The 23755-nt window shown below is 30.8% G+C and overlaps 1 protein-coding gene and 4 long non-coding RNA genes across 6 annotated transcripts; 2 read left to right on the top strand and 3 right to left on the bottom strand.

The window, feature by feature from the left end:
* Nucleotides 1-4254: 4254 nt before the first annotated feature.
* On the bottom strand, nt 4255-9543 carry LOC146942955 (filament-like plant protein 4). 2 transcript variants are annotated; one of them, XM_085757046.1, is made up of 6 exons: nt 9320-9543; nt 8365-8475; nt 7877-8159; nt 5338-7780; nt 5077-5119; nt 4255-4953 (listed from the first exon to the last, which is right to left on the bottom strand). In XM_085757046.1, exons 2-6 carry the CDS (start codon nt 8461-8463, stop codon nt 4522-4524), a joined length of 3300 nt encoding a protein of 1099 aa, XP_085613172.1. In that variant the 5' UTR covers nt 8464-8475; nt 9320-9543; the 3' UTR covers nt 4255-4521. The 2 variants fall into 2 exon arrangements, with proteins under 2 accessions (XP_085613172.1, XP_085613173.1); XM_085757047.1 differs by lacking the exon at nt 9320-9543 and adding an exon at nt 8718-8899.
* A 4732-nt stretch (nt 9544-14275) lies between these two features.
* Nucleotides 14276-16224, top strand: LOC146942954 (uncharacterized). The gene is made up of 3 exons (XR_015032906.1): nt 14276-14417; nt 15991-16072; nt 16165-16224. It is a non-coding gene; the product is annotated as an uncharacterized LOC146942954 (long non-coding RNA).
* On the bottom strand, nt 14925-16362 carry LOC146942953 (uncharacterized). The gene is made up of 4 exons (XR_015032907.1): nt 16226-16362; nt 15784-15841; nt 15630-15702; nt 14925-15164 (listed from the first exon to the last, which is right to left on the bottom strand). It is a non-coding gene; the product is annotated as an uncharacterized LOC146942953 (long non-coding RNA).
* A 51-nt stretch (nt 16363-16413) lies between these two features.
* LOC146942951 (uncharacterized) lies at nt 16414-19149 on the top strand. Its single transcript, XR_015032904.1, has 3 exons — nt 16414-16900; nt 18474-18555; nt 18648-19149. It is a non-coding gene; the product is annotated as an uncharacterized LOC146942951 (long non-coding RNA).
* LOC146942952 (uncharacterized) lies at nt 17408-18478 on the bottom strand. The gene is made up of 2 exons (XR_015032905.1): nt 18113-18478; nt 17408-17647 (listed from the first exon to the last, which is right to left on the bottom strand). It is a non-coding gene; the product is annotated as an uncharacterized LOC146942952 (long non-coding RNA).
* Nucleotides 19150-23755: the final 4606 nt, after the last annotated feature.

The following is a 23755-nucleotide window of genomic DNA, read 5'->3' as shown; positions in this document are numbered from 1 at the left end:
TTAAAAAAAGTCGCGTATCTGTGTACTCGTATCATACTGCATCAGTATCCGTACCCATGCTTCATAGTTTTTCACCATTTTCTAATATAATATTTCTATTATTATCCCTTTAACGAATGTCATAAGGACACCTTTTAGCATTTCTCAACTTTTTTTAAACGGCAAAAATTTATTAGAAAGATATGAAAGAAAACAACATTTTCCAACATCGTTCGTTGGTTATGGAGGTACTCTTTATTATTATATTACTCTTTATTATTATATTATTATAAAAGTCACAATTTTTTAAAAAATAATACATGTGATCAAAATAAAAAAAAAAATGTAAAGTTTTCCTATAAATCATATTATATTTTCATATGTTGAGATATCGAGAGAAACATCCTTAAATGAACTCAACACAAATTTTATCTAATGTTGATTAATTGAATCACTTCTCTCTCCATTACCTTCATCCACAAGAAGTATATTAAGTGGTTTATCGAAAAACAATTTTAATGATGCATATCCAAAATTAAACCATACACATCTCTACTAAATTTTACAATCGTGGTACGTATCCGTGAAGTACCGGTATCTAATACGTATCCGATACGGGTACGTCTCCGTTTTGGAGTATTCAAGCTTCATAGGTGAAAAGTGATGAATTTAACTTTTTAAAAATCAAAATATTGTTGAATCTAGTGCAGATATACTACTTTTAATTTCCTTAACAAGGGCACTTGTTAGTCTAACCCAAAAAAGTTTATATGGTTTATATTCAAAGTTCTCCCTTTTTTATTAAGGAGAAATGATACATATACAACCATTTTTGGACAACTTTTATAACAATTTTCTCTCTCATACTCACGTTATGTGTGTACTTTCTCTATCTCTTTATTGCTTTGATTTTTGTGTTAATACCTCATTTTCTTTATAAATTTATTATGATTGTTATAAAAGTTGTAATCTAAATAGTTGTTCAAATAACACAACAATTTATTAAGATATGTCACCCTTATTCAAATGTTCATTGATATTTTATTAATTTGATGTAGTGTACTGAAAGTTAAATATATGAATTAACGAACAAAAAAAAAAGTATGAAACTGATTACGATTTTTTTTACTATAATTAAGAGGAGTAAAAAAAAACATAAATTTTTTGGACTAATTGCTCGTTGGTGAAAAATAATATGTAATATTTATCACAAAATCCTTATATTTAATTATTTACATTAGAATTCTAGTTTTAGTGTGTTATAACCCCCGATTCTCATGAAAAGAGGGTATTGGTAATTCAAAGTTTAGTGTAAAGTAAGTATAGTTTGATGAATAATTGTTTTGTTGCACTCGTACTTTGTCAAATAATTTGCCTTTTAGTAGAATTTATTAACCATTTGAATTTAATTGCTGATTTCCTTTAGAATTCTTAAGCAAGACCCAAAATTAATCTTATATTCAAATTTATTCCTAATTTTCTTTTTTTTGGGTTTCATATACATTTTCTCAACTTAAAGGACCTATCTGAAACCTTAAAAACTTAAAGGACCTATCCGAAACAAACTCGAAACTTAAAGGACATATCTGAAACCCTAGAAACTTAAAGGATCTATCTGAAACAAACATGAAACTTAAAGGACCCGGGGAGGTATTTGACCTATTATTTAGTCATAGTTTGCAAGTTATTTATGATTAGTTAGAAGTTGATTACATTTGTTATCTTATGAACATTGTATAAAGTGAATCGTACACTCATTATTGTATCAAGACTACAAGAAAAGTGATTTTCTCAAGGACAAAAACCTCTCAAAACTCAAATCCAAAATCAATATTTCTATTATTTTATTTTATTTTTCTTTTATTGGGTTTCAACAAATTTGATGAGTAGTTTAATTGTCAAGGGTAAATATAAGATCTGTAAGTCTACAAGAGCATAACTCAACTGACAATACCGATTACTAGGTTAAACATCATTACCCAGATACAAACCCGAGATCTTGCAATTACATGTGTGAGTTTCATATTGTAGTATTTGTCACTTCCTCTATAAATTTTAATTAAAACAATAATATCAAGAAGATCAGCAGCAGCATATCACTAATAGGCTAATAATAACATACGCATCACATTTGTAGCCACTAAACTTTTTTTTTGTTTTTGGCTACACCAGCAGACACTAAAACTTTACAAATCAGAAAACACTCCGACCGGAATGTTTGGTCACGAGCAAAGAAACTTATGATGAAGGGAACTTTGCTATAACTAGCAGTTTATTTGTTCAGTTAACATCAATACATTGTTGATGAACAAGGAGCCTACATTAGAAAATATAGTATAATATAAATTTATATTGTCTAAAATACCTAAGTAATTAAAATCTCAACCATTAATATTGTTTCTCTTTTAAAAGGAGAGAAAATACTACTACTTGCAAAGAGAGTTGCATTAATTTGAGCATTTAAACACGATGATATGCATGCGGGGTTTCAGTGTCTTTGTCTGAAATCAGAAGGTACCGAATTGAAGCACGGAAACTATACGATAAATGTAGAGGACCACAAGTAGATGATTACACCGTCATACCTTCATTGTTTGCATCGAATAGTATAACTATTTTCATCCCAAATTTAACATATTAATGTCACTTTCTTCTATTCTATATCTCAACATATCTGTGTGTATGTGATCCATCTTCATTCTCTATTTAGTAGGGGTCCCCAATATGTGTATCAATCTTGGCCAGAATATTTAGCGTGTTTCATCATGAGAGCTGTTCACCAATAAATCTTTTTTTTTTACCACGACAATGACCATGTTGTGTCCAAATTAAAACACACTTAAAGACAAGTGCTTCCTATTTGCAATTTGGAATTGTTTTAAAGAGATAGATCAAGTCTCAGAGATATTTGTACCCCAAAAAAGAAGTGTTAGAGATATCATATGCAAAAAATTAAAACAATAACTATTAATTAATATAAATGCATGTTGACGGAGAAAAATATTCTTTTAACAAATAAACTTGATGATCAATCTAGGACCTATGTTAGATCTTTAAGGAGTTCTTAGTTGATAGGTTTAAAGCCTCAAGTCTTTGTTTGCAGTGCAAGTAACGTCTAATGAAAAAGAATACTAAAAAAAGGTAAAGAAGATACAAAAATGTAAACACAAAAGTTCATAAAAGTAAAGATAAAAGTTAAAAAGAAATTAAATTATCATAAAAAGGGTTGAATTACATACATCATTCGAATATAATATTTTAGAAGATGTTTTATCCTATGTTGGCGGATGTATAATCTAGTAGGCAAGTTTTGCAGAACGAAATTGAACTCCTTACATGGAAAATAATTCTGATATTTATAGAAGAAAGAAAGAAAGAAATTAACTCCTAAAACAAATGGATATCATGTGTCTTCTTATGTAACTAAAAAGTTCTTTTGTAAGTTTTTCTATTCTTCGAATTTTGGCCTCTTTGATGTCTTCTCAAGCATAACTGCCTCTTTCAAACTTCTCTTACACATTTCTACCGTGGTAGTTATTTGGAATCTGAACGTCTTGGATCTTCGATAGCTACCAACTGCATATTCTTTCGAATAATGCTTTATTAACAAATTTTCTATTGATAAGTTATATTCACTCTTATGCAGAGTACTTAGTTAGGAAAAGGGAAAACTATTGGCTAGATCTTGTACTATAATCTCATCAAACTAGAAGGCATATTGAATTTATTTAGTGTCTCTAAACTCAACATAAAATTTAGCTTAGAAGCTCCTACCAAAATTCAATTGGATGTACAATTCTGTTTGGGAAATGTTATGGTTCAAAAAAATCTGAGGTTTTGAACCGAGTGAATGATAACACCCTGAAATGGTGCTAGAATTGATGAGCGAGAGGATGGAACTAACATGGTAGCTGAGAATAACGAGAGAAAAGAGAACCATAGGCAAAAATGGGGAATGATGTCTTTGTTGCCGCAGTGTGACAAATATGGGATGTCCGTGTAAGTTATATCTATAGAGAAGCCAATTGTTGCGCTGATGTTCTCCTACTATGGGATGTCTTCGTGATCAAAGAATTGTGATCTATGGCCAGTCTCCGCCTCAAATTCGTCAATTTCTGCTTCTTATATTATGGGCGTTTGTTCTCCCTGATTAGTTTATTTGCAGTTTTTCTATTTCGGGCATTGTCCCCTTTGTAACTGTTGGTAACCACCTGAACAATCTTATATTGAAAGGTACCCTAGACATTCTTGCTCGTGAATAATGAAGGGTATGGATAACTATATAAAATCAATATATTGAACATATTCTGTAAAGGTTCTTAGACTATGTCAATGTTTGTAGTTTGCTAATTCAATTACAGAACAAAGGGGAGCAAAAACCAATGAAAAGGAAAAGAAGAAAACAACATATGGTTACTTCACAACCATTACATACAAGAATCACCATACACTCATAGCATCCCTTTCCTAACTACACAAACCTCCCCAAAAACTCAATTTTGTCAAACATTAATATTAATAATATATCTGCAAGCTGCAATCTCAATAAGCAGGTTTCCCTTTTGATGAAAAGAATCTACTAAATCCCCGTCCATGCTTCTCTGGCGTAGTGGCGGAAGAAGTTGAAGAAGAGGCTGACTTGGTAGGTCTGTGTTTTGGTTTTGATTTTGGAAGCGGTGCCGGAGATCTGGCCGGAACATTTGTATCATTATCTGATGGGACAAATAAACCATTGGAAAAATGCAAGGGGGAATCCGAACTCAGTCTTTGCACAAAAGAAGAAGTGGCATTGTCCATCTCCAACTGACCTACTTCTTGAAGATTTGGGCTACTAGTAGTATTTGGACTTGTGTTGTTGTAAGGAGACTCAATTGGTTGACTTTGAGGATGTAGAGCATTTAACTGCTTTCCCAGAAGGAATATGGTTTCTTGACACTCGGCTAGCTTATCGGCAGCGGCTGCCAAATCTCTCTCCTGGATTAACAAAATGAAATCAATCTTAGATTTTCAGTCCATCTATACATATTTGGAAATATAATATGATAAATCTGGCATGGTTATTTTTATTCACAAATCACAATGGAATTACAGCCTTACCTGTGTATACTTGGCGTCATTTTCCGCAGTTGAGCTCTCAATCCTAACAGAACGAGAAACAAAAAAGATCAGAACTAGAACAAGCAACAAAGATTTACATAAAATTAAATAAATGAAACTCTGTTCTCAACCAGCATTTATCCTATTTAGATCAATAAAAGCTCAAATGTTTAAAATATGTAACCAATGGTCAGCAAGTAAGTCAACATTGCATAATTTCAGCACTAGCACCCCTTATGATACTATTAGATGGTGTCTAACCTTAGTAACTGCTCTTCTAGCTCCTTGCTCTTCACCAAAGCAGCTTCATGAGCTCTCTTTTCATCTTGAAGCTCATTTTCCAGAGTTTCTATCTTACTTTGCAAATGGTTCAGCTCAGTTTCGAACTCCTGGGCACGTGTTTCAAGTGACTTATATGACTCTGCCATACATTTTAGCTGTGTCTCAGCCAAGCTATTTGATCTTTCAGAAGAAGCCAACTGTGATTTAACTTCTGCTAGAAGTTGCTCGGTTTCTAGCAATTGAGACTTGGCCACTTCAAGATTCTCAGTACATATTGACAGATCTGCTGTTACTTTCTCTTTCTCTAGTTTCAATTCTTCAAATTCCTCGGATGACATTTTTTGTGATGCCACATTCGCTCCATAGCCCAGAACCAAATTTCCATCATCAGGAACCTCGGGATCAGAACAGGGATTAAGAACGCGGGAACAACCATTTTGATATCTTTCTCCAGATGAATTGTCTTGAACTAACTTATTTTCAGGCAAAGCAATCTTATCTATGCAATCGAGACTGTTAGTTTCGGTTTCTGTACTCTTGTAGCCAAGGACACTAAATCTGAGTTCACTTGCTTTAGCCAAAACATAAGAAAGGTCAAGAACGAACTGTAGCAGACTAGCATTGCTGCATAAAGCTTTACTGAAGGTGACAGAAAACTCCTCAATTTTTTGGCTCATTTCATTTCCATCAGAAGATATGTCATGAAATGAATTTGCTTCTTTGCCTAGTAACAATACAAAGTCATGAATATGAGAAATTGCAGCTTCTAAATCTGAAGTTATCTGCACATATTCTTTGGGTTGCAGGGATGAAATGCTTTCCTTTTCAAGGTTTAAGCCAGCATCTTCAGGATTATTCTGCCTATCACATGTGGCATCACAAGGTTGTGCATCCTGGGAAATGAAACCTACAGAGTTGTGAACGGCAATGTCACGTGAATCACATGAATCTTCTAGCACATGTTTAATATCCTCAACGATCTTCCCTATATCGGCATCCTTAGCAATGGACTCAAAAACCAGTAATATTCTTGATCTAAGCTCTGTTAACAAGCCACCAACATCAGATTGGGGATCAGGTGCATTAATCAAAGCACTGGAAGACACTTGATTCGGCAATGGATTGGAATCGCCATTTGTTTCATACAGACCAACTGTCCCTGTACTGACTTGTGATACATCATTGCTCGCAACATCAGTTGCCTTAATGTTCGCAGACAATGAAACTGTGGCATCTGTGTTGGAATCATTTGACAAACGAGCCAACTTCTCCACCTCCAGAAAGTCATCCATTAGTTCCAACTTTTGAATGGCTTCGGATTTGCTTGATTCCTCAGTACACCTTTTAGAAACTTGGGATAGCCCAGAGGCTATTGTTGTGGACCAAGACTCGGCACAACTTGCTGCATCATCATTTCCATCTTCAGACATGGAAACCAAGCTTGGTGCGATGCTTGTATTTTGACTATAAATGCTTTCATGGGTTACATGCATGTTGGATTTTGGAGATCCGTTCTGCTGGTTATTTGTATGAAGTTGTGCTTCTAAACTTTGAAGTTTGCTCAGTGTTTTAGCACATGTACTCCTTGAGGCCTGCAATTCACTGTTACGTTTAGCCAAAGCTTCTTTCAGCATCTTTGTTTCTTCTTCCATTGACAATAAACGCTCTGTAAGAAATTCATTCTCCTTCTGGAAATTCTGTGCATTCTCCAGGGAGAACTCAGGTAGTGGGGAAGAATTAGGGGTAGCAGGCTTCACAGGTGATTTCCTTAATCGACTTTCTCCATAATCTCGGCCAAGATTTTCAACTTCTAGTTTCATTTGTGCTAGTGCAGCCGGACCAGGTAACTTTTTCCGAACTAGTCCACGTAGTCTTTGGCACTCAGCTTCTAACTTAGCAATCTTTTTTACACCCTCCATATGCTGCTTGTTAGCAGCTTCTGCAGACCTCATACTCATGTTTTTTTCTTCATTGCGAATTTCAAGCTCTTTGGAAGCAACGTGGAGTTCATATTTAAGTGAATTAATTTCTCTTTCACATGATTCTATGGTGCTCTTAAGATGCTCAACTTCAGCCTCGGCACAAGCTTTTTCATTGCTTAATTTGATTAGCATGTTAGAGCGCTCTTGCAAGGACCTTGACAATGCCCCGTTTTCAGCAGCAGACCTCCGGAGATCCTGTTCAAAGCTAGCTATCTTAGCCTCAAGCTCCCCCTTGATCTTGTCTAATTGCTTGGTTTTCGACAGAGCAACTTCCTGTATTTTCTGTTCATGTTCTTCCTTAAGGTTCCGTATCTGTCGCATACACTCTTTAAGAGCACCATCTAAATGTGATGCGCGGTCCTCAGCAGTGAGTTTTGAAAGAGTGACAGATTCCAGATGGTCCTTCAATGCCAAAGCCTCAGCTTCAGCCTTTTCCCATCCTGCAGAATTTCAAAAGAACTTTAATTCCAAGAACATTGAGTAAGCAGTCTTCAAGCCTGAAATCTTAAATGCGGTAAAAAAATTAAATATTATACCTGAGACAGCTTCTTCAGCTACTTTAGCATGTTGTTTTACCATGCTTTCCTTGGTATTAATCTCAGAGTTTGCAGCTGAAAGCTTTTCATTCATTTCCTTGATCTCGTCTTCAAGTGTCTGAACTTTTTCCTCATATGTCTGAACTTTTTCCTCATATGTCTGAACTTTTTCGTCATATGACTTGACTTTTTCCTCATACGTCTTCACTTGATCCTCCAAACCAGACAGATGTGAATAGGATTCAACAGAGATTTTGACATAATTTGGTTTCTTGTTGTTGTCCTGTTTGAACAAGTGGATCAGCACAGAAATGTAAGAGACAAAAACGAAAAAACCATTAAGTTTATCAAATTGTTGTTGAATCAACAAAGCTAAGACTAAAGATTAGTAACCATTAATATACTGAATTAACTTGAATGCAAGGAATGGGAAATTATCAAATCACAAAAAAATTGAAGAACATTTTTCTTGTGTGAAAATGTCATACCTGATTGGAAGCAGCATCAGAGGAGTCTAACAAAGCAGGTGTTTTCTCAATCACAACCTTGTCGGACGATTTTTTCTTCCAAGGCCACCGTTTGTCCATCGCAAAGAAACTCTAAAGAAAATGTAGAATAAAATTAAATTAAATATATAACAACAATTGAACAGTTAGGTAAGGTTTTCAGTGGTTAGCAATGCACAATTCTGATAATTGAATGTTAATTAGATTTGAATGACAAGAATACATAACAGAATTTAGCAGAAATGATCCATAATTAATTATTTGTCACATGCATTGTAATGTAGAGTGAGTTTGGTAAATGTAATTGTCGGTTATGAAAGAGGGTTGAGTGAAACCTAGGCTATTGAAATGAAGTGTCTGAGATTACTAAATTGGTGAAATGCATTGAAGCAGGGTGGTACAGTGACACACACAACACAAGTGAGCCAGCCAATGATAGCAAAATTTTATTTATGTGATGACACCTCCCAACCCCATCTCTGTAATCAGATCTAACCACTGCAATTTCCTCATCATCATCTCTATCTCTATGTAAGCATCAATATATGCTATAATTAACCCTTTACCAAATTTACATTATTAAATATATTCTTTTCTTTTCTTTTCACTGTTCTCACTCTCACACACTCCCCATACAAACATACTTGAGAACAAAGCAAGGTTATATGTTCCTTTTTCTATTAAAAATATAAAAGGATAAAGGTGAGCTTTCTTAATTATTATTATTATTATTATTATTATTATTATTATATTAACCGTCTTTTTCGCTGAAATTAGATCCAACTTAATCAACGTGTTTATCTTAAAGCAGTCAAGATTAAGAGCACTAAAGTTAATCAAAGGAAAAAAATTTGTACACAGTACCTCAATTCAAGTCACCGACAAAAAAAGGAATGAAAATAAATGTGACTAAAAAAATAAAAAATAATGAACTTACCGATTATGAAGAAAAAAAATGCAAGAGATTGAAGAAGGAGCAATGAGGAAGAGCTTGATTAGGTTGTTGTAAGATAGTATTAAGAATATTTTTACTATGTTGGAGGTATAGAAGAGAGGTTATTGGAGGAGGAGGAGGTGCAAAAGACAATGTTCATGTGAATTTTGTTCGTCTTTTTGTTCTTCTGCAAATGAAACACTCTTCTTCCATTCTTGTTCTTCTTGCCAAATGAAACATTCTTCGTTAATTTAGTAAAATGTTTTTATTTGTGAGTGTAGTTTGACGAAACTGACCCTTAGTTGCATTTGCATAGCATAGAATGGTTTGTGTCAGAAGCAAGCGAGTGTCTGAGCTGTATTCGATATTGGGAAGAAAAAAAGTCTTTAGGCCATTAGACCATTTGCAATGGTTGTGTTGAATCTGACATTCAACAGGCAAAAGCATTGCAATGGTGTGTTTAATGTGTGTTGAATGAAGACATGGATGAGAGAGATGATGAACCCATTCAACACAATTGAAACCTGCACCGGATGCCACGCGGCGCTGCTTCATTGGCCAAAACCTGGCGCGTGTAGCACACGCGCCGACAAGGAGCGTGAGTGTGCAGAGGACGGAGAGAGAAAACGAATTCTGTGGGAAGGAGGGACAGGTGGTGCAACATGATTGGCTGTTTCAATTTTTAATCTTCTTAATGCTTTGGACTCAATTATTTCGTTGCAAATAATTTTTTTATTTTTTTACTAAAATTCGTAATTTTTTTTTCTCTACAAATAGAGACTTGGATCATTTCATTTGGATACATAAACAAAAACCAAGTTTTTCACTCTCTTAATCTTATTATTTGTGTGTCGCGTGCTTAGTTTGTTGTATTACATTTTAAGTTAAGAAAATAAAAATAAATTATTTTACAAAATTTTGTTTTTCCATTTTAAACTAAAAAATAAATTGTTAATTTTATTACTTTAATTTAATTATAATCGATAATTATAATTTTATGTAATTATAAAAACAAAAATTAAATAAGAATAAGAAATAAAAAGTGGTGGGGTAGGGTGTTGAATGAAAACCATTGGAGAGTAAAAATTGAATGGGTGTTGAATTAAGAGAGAGAAGATGATGTGGAGTGTTGGAAATTGAAAAAGTTGGTGTTGAATGGTGTTGAATGAGAGTAACCATTGTACATGGTCTTTTAGTTGGGGAAATACTTCAGTGACATTAATGTCACGGTACCATTAAATCCTAGCCATACAAAGGTGACATTAATGTGTGTTGTATGGCCAAGATACTCCCCATGATGTGTTGTGTGGCCAGGATTCAATGTCATGGTGCCATTAATGGCACCCAAGTGCTGCCCCTTTTAGTTGTGCCACTGCTTTTTCTCCCTTTTTTACTTTTTGATTCCATTCATAAATGAATAATAAATACTACTCTGGTAGTATATGACCAACAATAAAATGTTTAAATTGATTTTTGTCAATGTAGTTATATTTTTTTTAGTCCCGTAAGTTTTTTTTTTATTTAATCTCTGTAAATTTAAAAAGTTATTGATTTTAATTTTTATATAACTAGACTAGATTTGATTTACTGTAATTATTATTTACTTGCATTTGAGGGCAGAGAAAGTGTGATAGAGACGAGTTTGGACCACCACCACCACCGTCAGTGGCTCTCAACAGTACAGCTCACAAATTAGCTGCTGCATGATGTGTTGACTTGGCGGCTTTTAAATTGCATTGCCACGCCATGGAATATTGGAATTAACTCCTTGTCGGCTTCTAAATTCATAACCGTTAGTAATCTATTCATGGAGTTCCATATTACTACTAGTATCTCTTAATGAATGTATTCAGAACTTGAACGGGAAATGTGGTTGGTTGCTTATGGGAAAATACTTGGTTTTTTATAAAAAATATTTGACTTTTTTTTATTCATTGTATAAATGATATATTTTGTCTATATTCTAGACAAGATACATCAATTATTCAATGAATGTATTTTGTTTATATTCAAAAAAGTAAAATAACTCTAATAAATATATTTTTAAAGAGTAACAGTATATTAAAAGAGTTTGATACCTATTTTTAAGTTAATGGGTTTAAGATTATTTAATATATTAAGATAGATTCCAATAAGGGGGACGAGACGGGGTGGGTGCGGGGCGGGGTATAAGCATACCCCGGCCCCATTCTAAAAAATCGGGTTTTCCTTGCACCCACACCCACACCTAGTTAAATAAGTTTTTCTCTATTAAATTTGAGGTGGGGTTGGCTCAACCTGAGCGGATTCTATTGCCATGTCTAATTTTCAGGACTTTGCCAAATGTAAACTAAAACAACACTCAAATTATCAAATTAAATCACTTAAGTAACAAAGTATGAGTTTGGCCGACTTGAGTGGAAATAGAAGTATGTGATTGATGCTAGGAAATAATTAACACTAACATCGTCACTTTCATATGTTTATACAAACAAAATAAAGAGCATAGACCAATTGAAAGAGAGAGAGAGAGAGAGAGAGAGAGAGAGAGAGAGAGAGAGAGGGTTGTCTTGCCATAAACGAGAGAGTATTGATCCAACGAGGACATAAAAGACAAGGAGCGACACAACATAACTTGAAGGTGGCGGAATGAACAACAAAGAAACACGACTAGGAACGATCGACGAATGGAGGCTAGCGAAGGATGTCTCTCACATAGGGAAGGAATGAAGATGAAACTCGATAATCAACAGGGGAATGAAAAAGAAACTCGTCAAGGAAGGGAGGAACAACGACTATTCCGAGTGTGAGTGAAGAAAGAAGCTCGATAATCAACAGGGGAATGAAAAAGAAACTCGTCAATGTGCTTGTTATGGTCAACAAGCACGTCTATTAACTATTTTGATTTTGTAATATGGTGTTACATACACTGCTTATGCACTTTATCATACAAAAGCTAAAACGACGAATGATAAAGATAGATGATCCGCTACTTACATTTACATTACATTTAACTCGAGTACAAATATTTTTTTGGTGTAAATCTGGTATCCTCCGCGCGCAATTGCAAAGATTAATCTTTCGAGCATTGTGGGACCTAAATGAGCGACAAGCTTTCCCTAAGAGTTTTAACGCTGCTACATGTTCAAAGTTGAATTCGAACCATGACCTTAGACCTTAGTTACGTTAGAAGAGAATTATTTCATCTCATCCAGACACTTTTGAATACTCGAGGACAAATATGAAACTGCCTTATCATTAATAATTGAAGAGGTCGATGGTTTTCTCTAATTTTACACGTGTGCATATAGTTTTAATAAACCTAAGTCTTAATCGTTAAAAAATAAAATAGAAAATATTGAATCCAAGTGAAAATTTTGCCCTGATATCCCCTATACCTAGGTATAAACTAAGATCCCCATGAGCATACATATCACGAACAATGATGGCCAACAAAGAACTTCAATTAAACTCTCTCTCTCTCAAAAATAAAAAAGAACTTCAATTAAATTATCTTTTTGATGTGGTAATTTTCAACCTTTGCTTTGTTGGTACGAAAGAATTTTTAAAGGAACGATATGTCATCAGATAATACGATATGCGGACCCATCACCCACATCCATAAACCTTTACTTCTCAATGATTCCTCATACTTCTCCTTTAATTAATATAAGAAAATCCTATGTTGTGGAAAACACGATAATGCCCTTATTCCTTTTTAATGCAAAAGTCTCAAATTTTGGGGTAAATCTGGTCTTTTTCCTCACATGTTGTGGAAAACCTATTAATGCCCTTATCACTTTTTAATGCAAAGGTCTCTAATTTGGGGGTAAATCTGGTCTTTTTCCTTAAATCTCTAATATGATAACATCACTTAACTGAAACATCAATTAAAAACTAGTCGATATACCCGTGCTGAGCACGGGTAGCGCGGCTTCGCCGCGCTGTATGGCCGCGGCTCCGCCGCGTGTCGTGTTTCGGCTGTGTTTGGTATAGTGAAAATATGTAAATTATGTCAATTAATAATGTATATATTGATCGGTAGTAATAAACAATTAGAAATTAATAAAATTTTAGTATTGACGATATTAAAAACCTAATAAATAAAAATAATCATAGTTTTTATTTACTAATATGTTCTACTGTAAAAATATTAATAAGCATCCAGTGAAAAATCATAATTAATGTATACTCATTTGTATTCTATCAATATATAGTTCCCATAAAACAAACATATACTCATATACTCCCTCCGTTTCAAAATGAGTGTCGCTTTAGCCAAAAAAATTTGTTTCAAAATGAGTGTCGCTTTGACGGTCTATGTTAGAACACCATATAAAAGTTATAAAAATACTACTATATATTAGATTAGTGTTCAAATTCACTCCCGTGTATGAAGAGTTGATAAATATAGAAATTAAATTTTATATGGAGTTTTTTCTATATAGTAGTAATATTTTTATAGTCCATCCGTTTCAAAATAAATGTCCAAGTCAACCATTTCACATATAACAATGCACAATTTTGACTGTTAATATCTTGAATTGTCTAAAGTAAAAAATTATAGAAATTTAATATTTTGAAAATATTTGTCGAGACAAATCAAACAACACCTTACATTCTAATATTTGTATTTATACGTTAGTTAAAAAGTATGGTCAAAATAAGTCAAATGAATAGTATACATTGTAAAACTTGAACATGTATTTTGAAACGGAGGGAGAAAATTTTAGCTCATCTTTTTAGCAATAGCGTAATTATTTGACAGCAAAACAAACACAATCTTCATTATTTGATTTTTTTCTCTCTCATCACTTATAGAGAAAGAGAATCACAGAGATCATCTTCTCTCTCAAACAACCCTAGCCGCTCCACCCCTTTGTGACCGCCTCCACCAACCGAAATTAGATCTCATCGGAGCTTTCATCCAAAATTCTCCATTTCTGATTGATTGAGAGCTCATCCATTGAGGTTAACACCAGATCTATAACATTCACCATATTATATCTCTTTTGGGTCTATTATTTTCATGATACGGCCTCTAACCTAAGAGATCTTGTTCTTCTCCACCCTTGTCATACATGCAACAACAAAATTAGAGATGTATGAAGATATGCTTCTGGTATTTTTTTTCCTTCAGTATATGTATATATTTTTTGGGTCATATGTTTTTTTAATTAGATCTGTAGTTTTGTAAAAAGAAATACTAATAATAGATCTGGAGCAATTTAATTTTTATTTGTTATAGATGTATCATGTATATTGATTTTGGTTTATATAAATGGTTCTCTTTTTGAAAAATATAATTTCATCAGTAAATTTAAGTTATTTGTTTTTGAAATTTTTTTTAAGTTTTTCTGTTTGTATTATTGTAAATCTTATTTTTTCTTCTACAATTTCTTTGCAGAATATTTTTTTTTTGTTTGTTTGTGTTGGTAGTAGTTTTCATCAATTTATGTTTTAATGTAGAAAAAGAACTTACACTTGTAGAAAGAAGCAAGAATTTGTTGTTGCTGCTAAATAAAATTAGTTGACTAACCTTATACAACTCATATTTTTTTCTTCTTATTTTTCCATTGACATGCTTCATTTACTATTTTTTTACACTTAAAAAAGTAAGATTGTTAGATGTTTACAATACCAGATTCATTTTATATATAAATTTTTGTTATCTCTTCTAATACAAAGAAATAAAATTTTAATATCATACAATAAATTGGTGTACACAAATTTATTGCCAATAACTCATCACAAAGTTCTTTAAAAGTTTTCTTGCCCAGACCATCACAAATTTATCTCTTCTACTTTTGATCCTTGTACTCATCTTCCTTTTCACAGTATCTGCCTCTTTATTTCTTCTTTATTTGTTCTGTTTAAAAAAACAAAGCAAAAAGAAAAAAAGGAAAAAATTATCGCCACTCAATTAATAATTCATCTCAAAAGGAAAAAATTATTATTCTGTTAATTTTTTTTTTCCTCTGTAAAAAGTATGTATACCCAGATTTTGTGGACATTTTTTGTTGGTTTGGAAAAAAAATTAAAACATATTATTTTTATTTTGCAGATCATCCTCTCCACAGTAGGAGAGCAACTTATAAATCATTATTTCAAAAAAGAGGTGGAAGAACAGAAATGGAGCTTACTAAAACATACAAAAGGAAAAAGTGAACAAAAACACTTAATAGGAAAAGTGTAAGACTTTCTTCTTGCCAATGTTTTTTGATCTATGTTTCTTCTTCATCATCTTCTTAATTTAAAGAACAATAATCTTATTTTGATGAGGATTTATGTATTAAACCAATTAGTAATTTAGTAATTCTCATCGTTTACTTACTTGTCTCTCTTTTCCTTGTTTGTAGATTGATGAATAGCCAAAAACTTCATTCAACTTTCCTGCAATAACTTTCCTGCAATAACAATCATATTTTTGTGTTATTTAAAAAAGTTTAGCATGATTATTATTATTTTAGAAAGTATAATAACAGTACCAAAAAATAGGATAAATTTTTCCAATCAATTGTTTCTTATTTGTTATTGATTCTGTACCTGCAAAAACAATCATATTGTTGTGTTATGAAAATAAGTTTAGCATGATTATTATTTTTATTTTAGAAAGTATAATAACAGTACCAAAAAACAGCATCAATTTTTCTAATCAATTGTTTTTTCTTATATGTATATTGTTTCTTATGCAGATGATTTTATGAATTCACAAAAACTATAAAAAAAATCAAAACATCCAACTATACCAGGTTTGCAGAAGATATCAAGAGAAGTGTAAGATTTTCTTCTTGAAGATGTTTTTGGATCTATGTTTTTTCTTCATCATCTTCTTGAACAATAATCTTATTTTGTTAATATGATGACAGGAAGAACAACAAAAAATTAAGAAGACAATTTTGCAAAGGAAATAGTTGTCATTCAACCTACCTTACTCATGTTCTTCCTTTATCAGTCTTCTTAATCAATGAAAATGTGATTTCCTGCGAAAATAAGAAAAGAAAATGGAGATTAGAAAAATGGAGAAAAAGTTGAGAGTAGAAATGAAGTGAAATGAAGATAAGAAGATATGGGTAAAGATCCTCTCCATTTGTAATTTGTTCCATTTGTTGCATTATGAAGTATTTGAAATGAAGTGAATGGAGTGAAATGGAGTATTTAGTGTTGTATAGAAGTAAGTGAAATTTGAATTTGAATTTCAAATTTGAGAGCCAAAAGTTGAGAGTAGAAAAAGTTATATGGGAAGTTAAAATTGAGAGGCAAAATATCATGTCTACCCTTTGGTAGGCAGTGAAAGTTGAATGTAGGAGAAGGGTAACTTAGTCCGAAATTGGTAAAAATTCTAGAATTCTCCCATTTCAAAATTTTTTACAATGTTACCCTTTGATAAAGTGAAAATTTAGTGCAGTTGAAAATGTAATGGCAGGGACAGTTGTGAAATTTTGGTAGGCATTTGTTTTCTCATATATATAACATTCACCATATTATATCTCTTTTGGGTCTATTATTTTCATGATACGGCCTCTAACCTAAGAGATCTTGTTCTTCTCCACCCTTGTCATACATGCAACAACAAAATTAGAGATGTATGAAGATATGCTTCTGGTATTTTTTTTCCTTCAGTATATGTATATATTTTTTGGGTCATATGTTTTTTTAATTAGATCTGTAGTTTTGTAAAAAGAAATACTAATAATAGATCTGGAGCAATTTAATTTTTATTTGTTATAGATGTATCATGTATATTGATTTTGGTTTATATAAATGGTTCTCTTTTTGAAAAATATAATTTCATCAGTAAATTTAAGTTATTTGTTTTTGAAATTTTTTTTAAGTTTTTCTGTTTGTATTATTGTAAATCTTATTTTTTCTTCTACAATTTCTTTGCAGAATATTTTTTTTTTGTTTGTTTGTGTTGGTAGTAGTTTTCATCAATTTATGTTTTAATGTAGAAAAAGAACTTACACTTGTAGAAAGAAGCAAGAATTTGTTGTTGCTGCTAAATAAAATTAGTTGACTAACCTTATACAACTCATATTTTTTTCTTCTTATTTTTCCATTGACATGCTTCATTTACTATTTTTTTACACTTAAAAAAGTAAGATTGTTAGATGTTTACAATACCAGATTCATTTTATATATAAATTTTTGTTATCTCTTCTAATACAAAGAAATAAAATTTTAATATCATACAATAAATTGGTGTACACAAATTTATTGCCAATAACTCATCACAAAGTTCTTTAAAAGTTTTCTTGCCCAGACCATCACAAATTTATCTCTTCTACTTTTGATCCTTGTACTCATCTTCCTTTTCACAGTATCTGCCTCTTTATTTCTTCTTTATTTGTTCTGTTTAAAAAAACAAAGCAAAAAGAAAAAAAGGAAAAAATTATCGCCACTCAATTAATAATTCATCTCAAAAGGAAAAAATTATTATTCTGTTAATTTTTTTTTTCCTCTGTAAAAAGTATGTATACCCAGATTTTGTGGACATTTTTTGTTGGTTTGGAAAAAAAATTAAAACATATTATTTTTATTTTGCAGATCATCCTCTCCACAGTAGGAGAGCAACTTATAAATCATTATTTCAAAAAAGAGGTGGAAGAACAGAAATGGAGCTTACTAAAACATACAAAAGGAAAAAGTGAACAAAAACACTTAATAGGAAAAGTGTAAGACTTTCTTCTTGCCAATGTTTTTTGATCTATGTTTCTTCTTCATCATCTTCTTAATTTAAAGAACAATAATCTTATTTTGATGAGGATTTATGTATTAAACCAATTAGTAATTTAGTAATTCTCATCGTTTACTTACTTGTCTCTCTTTTCCTTGTTTGTAGATTGATGAATAGCCAAAAACTTCATTCAACTTTCCTGCAATAACTTTCCTGCAATAACAATCATATTTTTGTGTTATTTAAAAAAGTTTAGCATGATTATTATTATTTTAGAAAGTATAATAACAGTACCAAAAAATAGGATAAATTTTTCCAATCAATTGTTTCTTATTTGTTATTGATTCTGTACCTGCAAAAACAATCATATTGTTGTGTTATGAAAATAAGTTTAGCATGATTATTATTTTTATTTTAGAAAGTATAATAACAGTACCAAAAAACAGCATCAATTTTTCTAATCAATTGTTTTTTCTTATATGTATATTGTTTCTTATGCAGATGATTTTATGAATTCACAAAAACTATAAAAAAAATCAAAACATCCAACTATACCAGGTTTGCAGAAGATATCAAGAGAAGTGTAAGATTTTCTTCTTGAAGATGTTTTTGGATCTATGTTTTTTCTTCATCATCTTCTTGAACAATAATCTTATTTTGTTAATATGATGACAGGAAGAACAACAAAAAATTAAGAAGACAATTTTGCAAAGGAAATAGTTGTCATTCAACCTACCTTACTCATGTTCTTCCTTTATCAGTCTTCTTAATCAATGAAAATGTGATTTCCTGCGAAAATAAGAAAAGAAAATGGAGATTAGAAAAATGGAGAAAAAGTTGAGAGTAGAAATGAAGTGAAATGAAGATAAGAAGATATTATGAAGTATTTGAAATGAAGTGAATGGAGTGAAATGGAGTATTTAGTGTTGTATAGAAGTAAGTGAAATTTGAATTTGAATTTCAAATTTGAGAGCCAAAAGTTGAGAGTAGAAAAAGTTATATGGGAAGTTAAAATTGAGAGGCAAAATATCATGTCTACCCTTTGGTAGGCAGTGAAAGTTGAATGTAGGAGAAGGGTAACTTAGTCCGAAATTGGTAAAAATTCTAGAATTCTCCCATTTCAAAATTTTTTACAATGTTACCCTTTGATAAAGTGAAAATTTAGTGCAGTTGAAAATGTAATGGCAGGGACAGTTGTGAAATTTTGGTAGGCATTTGTTTTCTCATATATATATATAATAGATATCATTATTTTCACTGTTTTCAACATTGATATTCCCAATATTTTTGAGGGGCAAACTCTCAAATTTAAATTTCAAAACTCTTTTATATGAGATTCAATAATCTCACGGTACCCATCTATCTGGTTTTCTCTTTCTCTCACTTTTTCTCATTCTTCATCTCACTCATCTTTCTAATCTTCATTTTATTTTCTTACGAAATATATGTTTTCTTTATAGATGAAGAACACAATAAAAAAAGAAGATGAGTAAGGTAACAATAGCATCTTTATTTTTTCTTTGCAATATTTTTCCTTTTTCATGTCCTTCATGACATAATCTTCACCTGAGTTTACTTTTTTTTTTTTTTTTTCAGGTACATGTACATCACAAATTCTACTGCACAATATACCAAACATTCAAATCCAAACTATAATAAATAGATTATTACATATCTATTAAAGTTTTACATTATGCACAATCTACTTGAAATACTTATGTTCTTACAAAGTTTTTCCTTGGTTTTTCCTTTGTTTTTGCAAACAGAACAAATAAAGAAGAAATAAAGACACATATCACTATGAAAAGGAAGATGAGTACAAAGATCAAAAGTACCCTTATTTTTTATTGGAATATCAAAAGAAGAACAAAATGTCTGTATGTTTGTGATGGTCATCTGGGTAAGAAAAGTAACTACGGTTTTTTCAATGGAATATCACCATTAAAAAACTTTTAAAAGTTATAGGCAATAAATTTGTGTTGACCAATTTATTGTATGATATTAAAAAAAATTATTTCATGATATTAGAAGAGAGAACAAAGATTTATATATCAAATGAAAAGAACATCACACTTTTATGAATCTGGTATTACCCTTAAAAAAAAAAAAGAATCTGGTATTTGTAAATCTTTATTTTTTTACTACAAATATAAAATATAAAATCTGACTTCAAATTGTTATTAAATCAATAAGTAATAATAGAAAATGAATGTTGAAAAAAAAAATTATGGATAGAAAAATTCCAAACACCAATAAAAAAACCTTTTAGTTCTTAAACAGAATAGTCTCCATTTTAACTAAAAAAAATTAAAATTAGAGTAAAAATGAAGAAAAAACTTTTAGTTCTTCCACAGAAAAGTCTCCATTTTAACTTAAAAAAATTAAAATTCGAGTAAAAATGTAGAATTTTTGTGGTAAAAAAAACCTTCTTGCATACACAAAGATCCAATAGAATGTTATTTGTATTAGATCTGAACAGAAAAGTCTTAACTAAAAAAGATTAAAATTTGAGTAAAAATGTATAATTTTTGTGGTAAAAAACCTTATTGCATGCACAAAGATCCAATAGAATGTTATTTGTATTAGATCTGAACAGAAAAGTCTTAACTAAAAAAGATTAAAATTTGAGTAAAAATGTATAATTTTTGTGGTAAAAAACCTTATTGCATGCACAAATTTGAGTAAAAAACCTTATTGCATGCACAGAAAAGTCTTTAGATTGTTGTTATTGTTGCATGTGTTGATGACGAAACTGAGGCAGTTGTCTCCAAAAACCGTAATTTTTTGTGGGTTTTGTTGTGGATCTTCAAAGAAAGAAAATTATCAGTTTGTTTTCTCAAAGACGAGGTCACGTTGGCCGCAAAATAGGAGAGAAGTTGGACTCAAAATTCATATTTACCTTGATCTAAAAATAAGTAAGTGTTGTTTCTAGAGGATAATATGCGGATAAAAACGGTGGTTTCATTTAGATTTATGGTGGCCGGAGTTTGTTACATATGAAGAGAGAAGAAAGGTTTTGGTGGTTTGTGAGGTAAAGAAAAAGAAACGGCAGAGATAGAGAGAGATGGGAGGGTGGCGGCTAGGGTTAGAGGAAGTGGAAGTGTGTTGCTGTTGGTTTTTATATGTGGGTTACTGGTTTGGGCTTTTGTGGGTTGCTGGGTTCTGGTTTGGCTTTTGAGCCCATTAACATATTTTTTGAAAGTATTTAAAATCATGGTGTAAAATGATAATAAAATATCTTCAATTTTTGTTTTCTATTAATCAATGAATAATACAATATTTCTTGAAGAAAAGATTTGAGTAAAATCTCTTTTCAATTTCATAAAATGAAATACATTTTTTGATTGGTGCACTTAATTTTTTTTTAATAATCTATAAAAACTAAGGACAATATATTTCACTAATAAAAAATATATAAAGAAGGAGATTTTTCAGGGAATGTTTTTAACAGATTTGTCATTGATAGATATAAAATAAAAAATAGATAAATTTTTTCACTAATACATTAAAATTAGAAAAATTTTTGTCACTAATAAATTGTAAAGTCAAATTTAAAATTGAATTTAAGAATTTATTTCATTGTGTTATAACATTATATAAGAGCTTAAAAATTGAAGGGAAAAATATGGATTTTTATATACATAAAAAATAATATGGAGTCTTAACTAGCATCACGTAAGTTATACTACTTCAAAATCACGTAAGTTATACTACTTCAAAAAAAAACAAATTCGTTGATATATACATATATGTATAATTAAGCTTAAAAAAAATGGTTTTATATATATTCGAAATATAATTTGTAAAAAGTAGAAACCAATATGTGTGTATGTTTAACAAGAAATGTTAATAATTTTTTTCTTCCAAAATATGATTTTTAAGAATAATCTATCTATATAATATTTAAAATACTTATTATTTTAGTTAAAAATCTATCTATATGTAAAAACTCTTCATAATATAAGTAAAGAAGGTCATTTGGATGAAATGGTGATAGTAGAGTTGTACAATTTGTCATTGATCAAAAAAATTGTTCCCGCTAAAATATTTCTACAATTTAGAATATCGCTTAACTTCAATTTTACAATAATATTGAACCCTCATCAACTAAAATGCACATGATAAATGGACAATGACATAATTTCTACCTGCGGGGGCATATATCATAAGAAAACGTCTTAATGCCCTAATCCCTTTCAATGTAAAAGTCCCAAATTTAGGGGTAAATCTGGTCTATTATTTTACATTTGTAACTAAATGACATCACTTGACTACTATGATGTCATCTAAGTACTGGTTTGCCATTACTTAGTTGTTTTCCTCTTCAAAAATAACATTGTGATCACATGCCAACTAAATATATTTTAATGGTGATGGGTTGAGTGGGTTGACATTCCAAAACAATTTTACACGTATAATCGATCAAAACATTCAAAATTGTCACAACAATTCATGTTTTTTATTTATTAAACAATTTGAAATGTTTTGATTGTGTGTAAAGTTATTTTTAACCGTCAACTAACTACCATTAAACTCAATTAAATATTACGTGTACTTTTAATCAACGGTTGAGATCAGTTGGTCAAAATAAAATTGTGAGATGTATTTCAAAAACTAATTATTTATTTTTAACTAATCTAACACATAATTATATATTTTGAACTGATCCAACATTGAAAAATGTTGATCCCTAATTAATTTATTAAAAAATTTAATTGCAATGTGTGTCGTCGATGCAAATACAAGGAAATAAACCATTCGTTTCACGGTAACATAAATAGAAAAAACTTTTATGTAGAATATATATCATTACCCTTATAAAATATGCGTCGCTAAAAAATTAGATAAAAATAATTCCATATTACTAATGAAAAAAATACATATTATAAAAAAAATTAATTCAAATGTACTTGATAAGTTGCCACCGATTAAACTAACTTTAATACACAAAACAAGTTGTCATTTATAATAAATTGTTCTTGATAAAACTTTTATATTATTTAGAATATCACTTCACTTCAATTCTACAATGATATTGAACTTAATCAACTTAATGCACAAGATAAATGACAATATCTAAAATATTGTAAATAACTAAAATGCACAGGATTAAAATTTCAAGAGTAACTTAAATGCACGGGATAAGTTATCAATGACTAAATTAACTTTTATACACGACACAAGTTTTTATTTATAAAAAATTGTTCACGATCAAACGTTTATACTATTTAAAATATCACATCACTTCAATTCTACAATAATATTGAACCCTCATTGACTAAAATGCATGGGTTAAGTGGACATTGACTAAAATGCTCAAGAGAAGTTGACATTGATTAAATTAAATTGTCATGTACTTGACAAATTTTCACTAATAAAATTTCAGAATTAACTCAAATGCATGAGATAAGTCGTCAATAACTAAACTAACTTTTACCAATATCAAGAATGATAGAGTATTTTAACTAAACTAACTTTTAACAAACTGATTATATGAGTATTTACAATTAGAAGTAAGTTAAATATTAGAGTTTAATGATGGTGGGTTGACTGTTCAAAATAATTTTGCACACACAATCAATTAAAACATTTTGAATCGCCACGTACATTAAAAACATTAATTCATATGACAATTTTAAATGTTTTAACAGGTTATCTTAACAAAACAAAAAATACTTTAATTGGTTGTATGTGCAAAATTATTTTGGACTATCAAGTCACCACCATTAAACTCTAAATATTATTTGTACTCTTAATCAATGGTTGTGATCACTTAGTCATAA

Source organism: Medicago sativa, chromosome 3 (genome assembly GCF_051527215.1).
Source record: "Medicago sativa cultivar Bolivia chromosome 3, Bolivia_mono, whole genome shotgun sequence".
Taxonomy (NCBI): domain Eukaryota; kingdom Viridiplantae; phylum Streptophyta; class Magnoliopsida; order Fabales; family Fabaceae; genus Medicago; species Medicago sativa.
The sequence above is the reverse complement of the archived record's forward strand: the minus strand, read 5'-3'. Positions and strand labels throughout refer to the sequence as shown.

Excerpts from the sequence above, each read along its gene's own strand:
- LOC146942955 (XM_085757046.1), bottom strand. The coding sequence starts at position 8,463 with ATGGACAAACGGTGGCCTTGGAAGAAAAAATCGTCCGACAAGGTTGTG. Across the intron at positions 8,160-8,364 it reads CTGATGCTGCTTCCAATCAG|GACAACAACAAGAAACCAAA; the intron begins GTATGACATTTT and ends TTGTTCAAACAG. Across the intron at positions 4,954-5,076 it reads ATGACGCCAAGTATACACAG|GAGAGAGATTTGGCAGCCGC; the intron begins GTAAGGCTGTAA and ends TTGTTAATCCAG.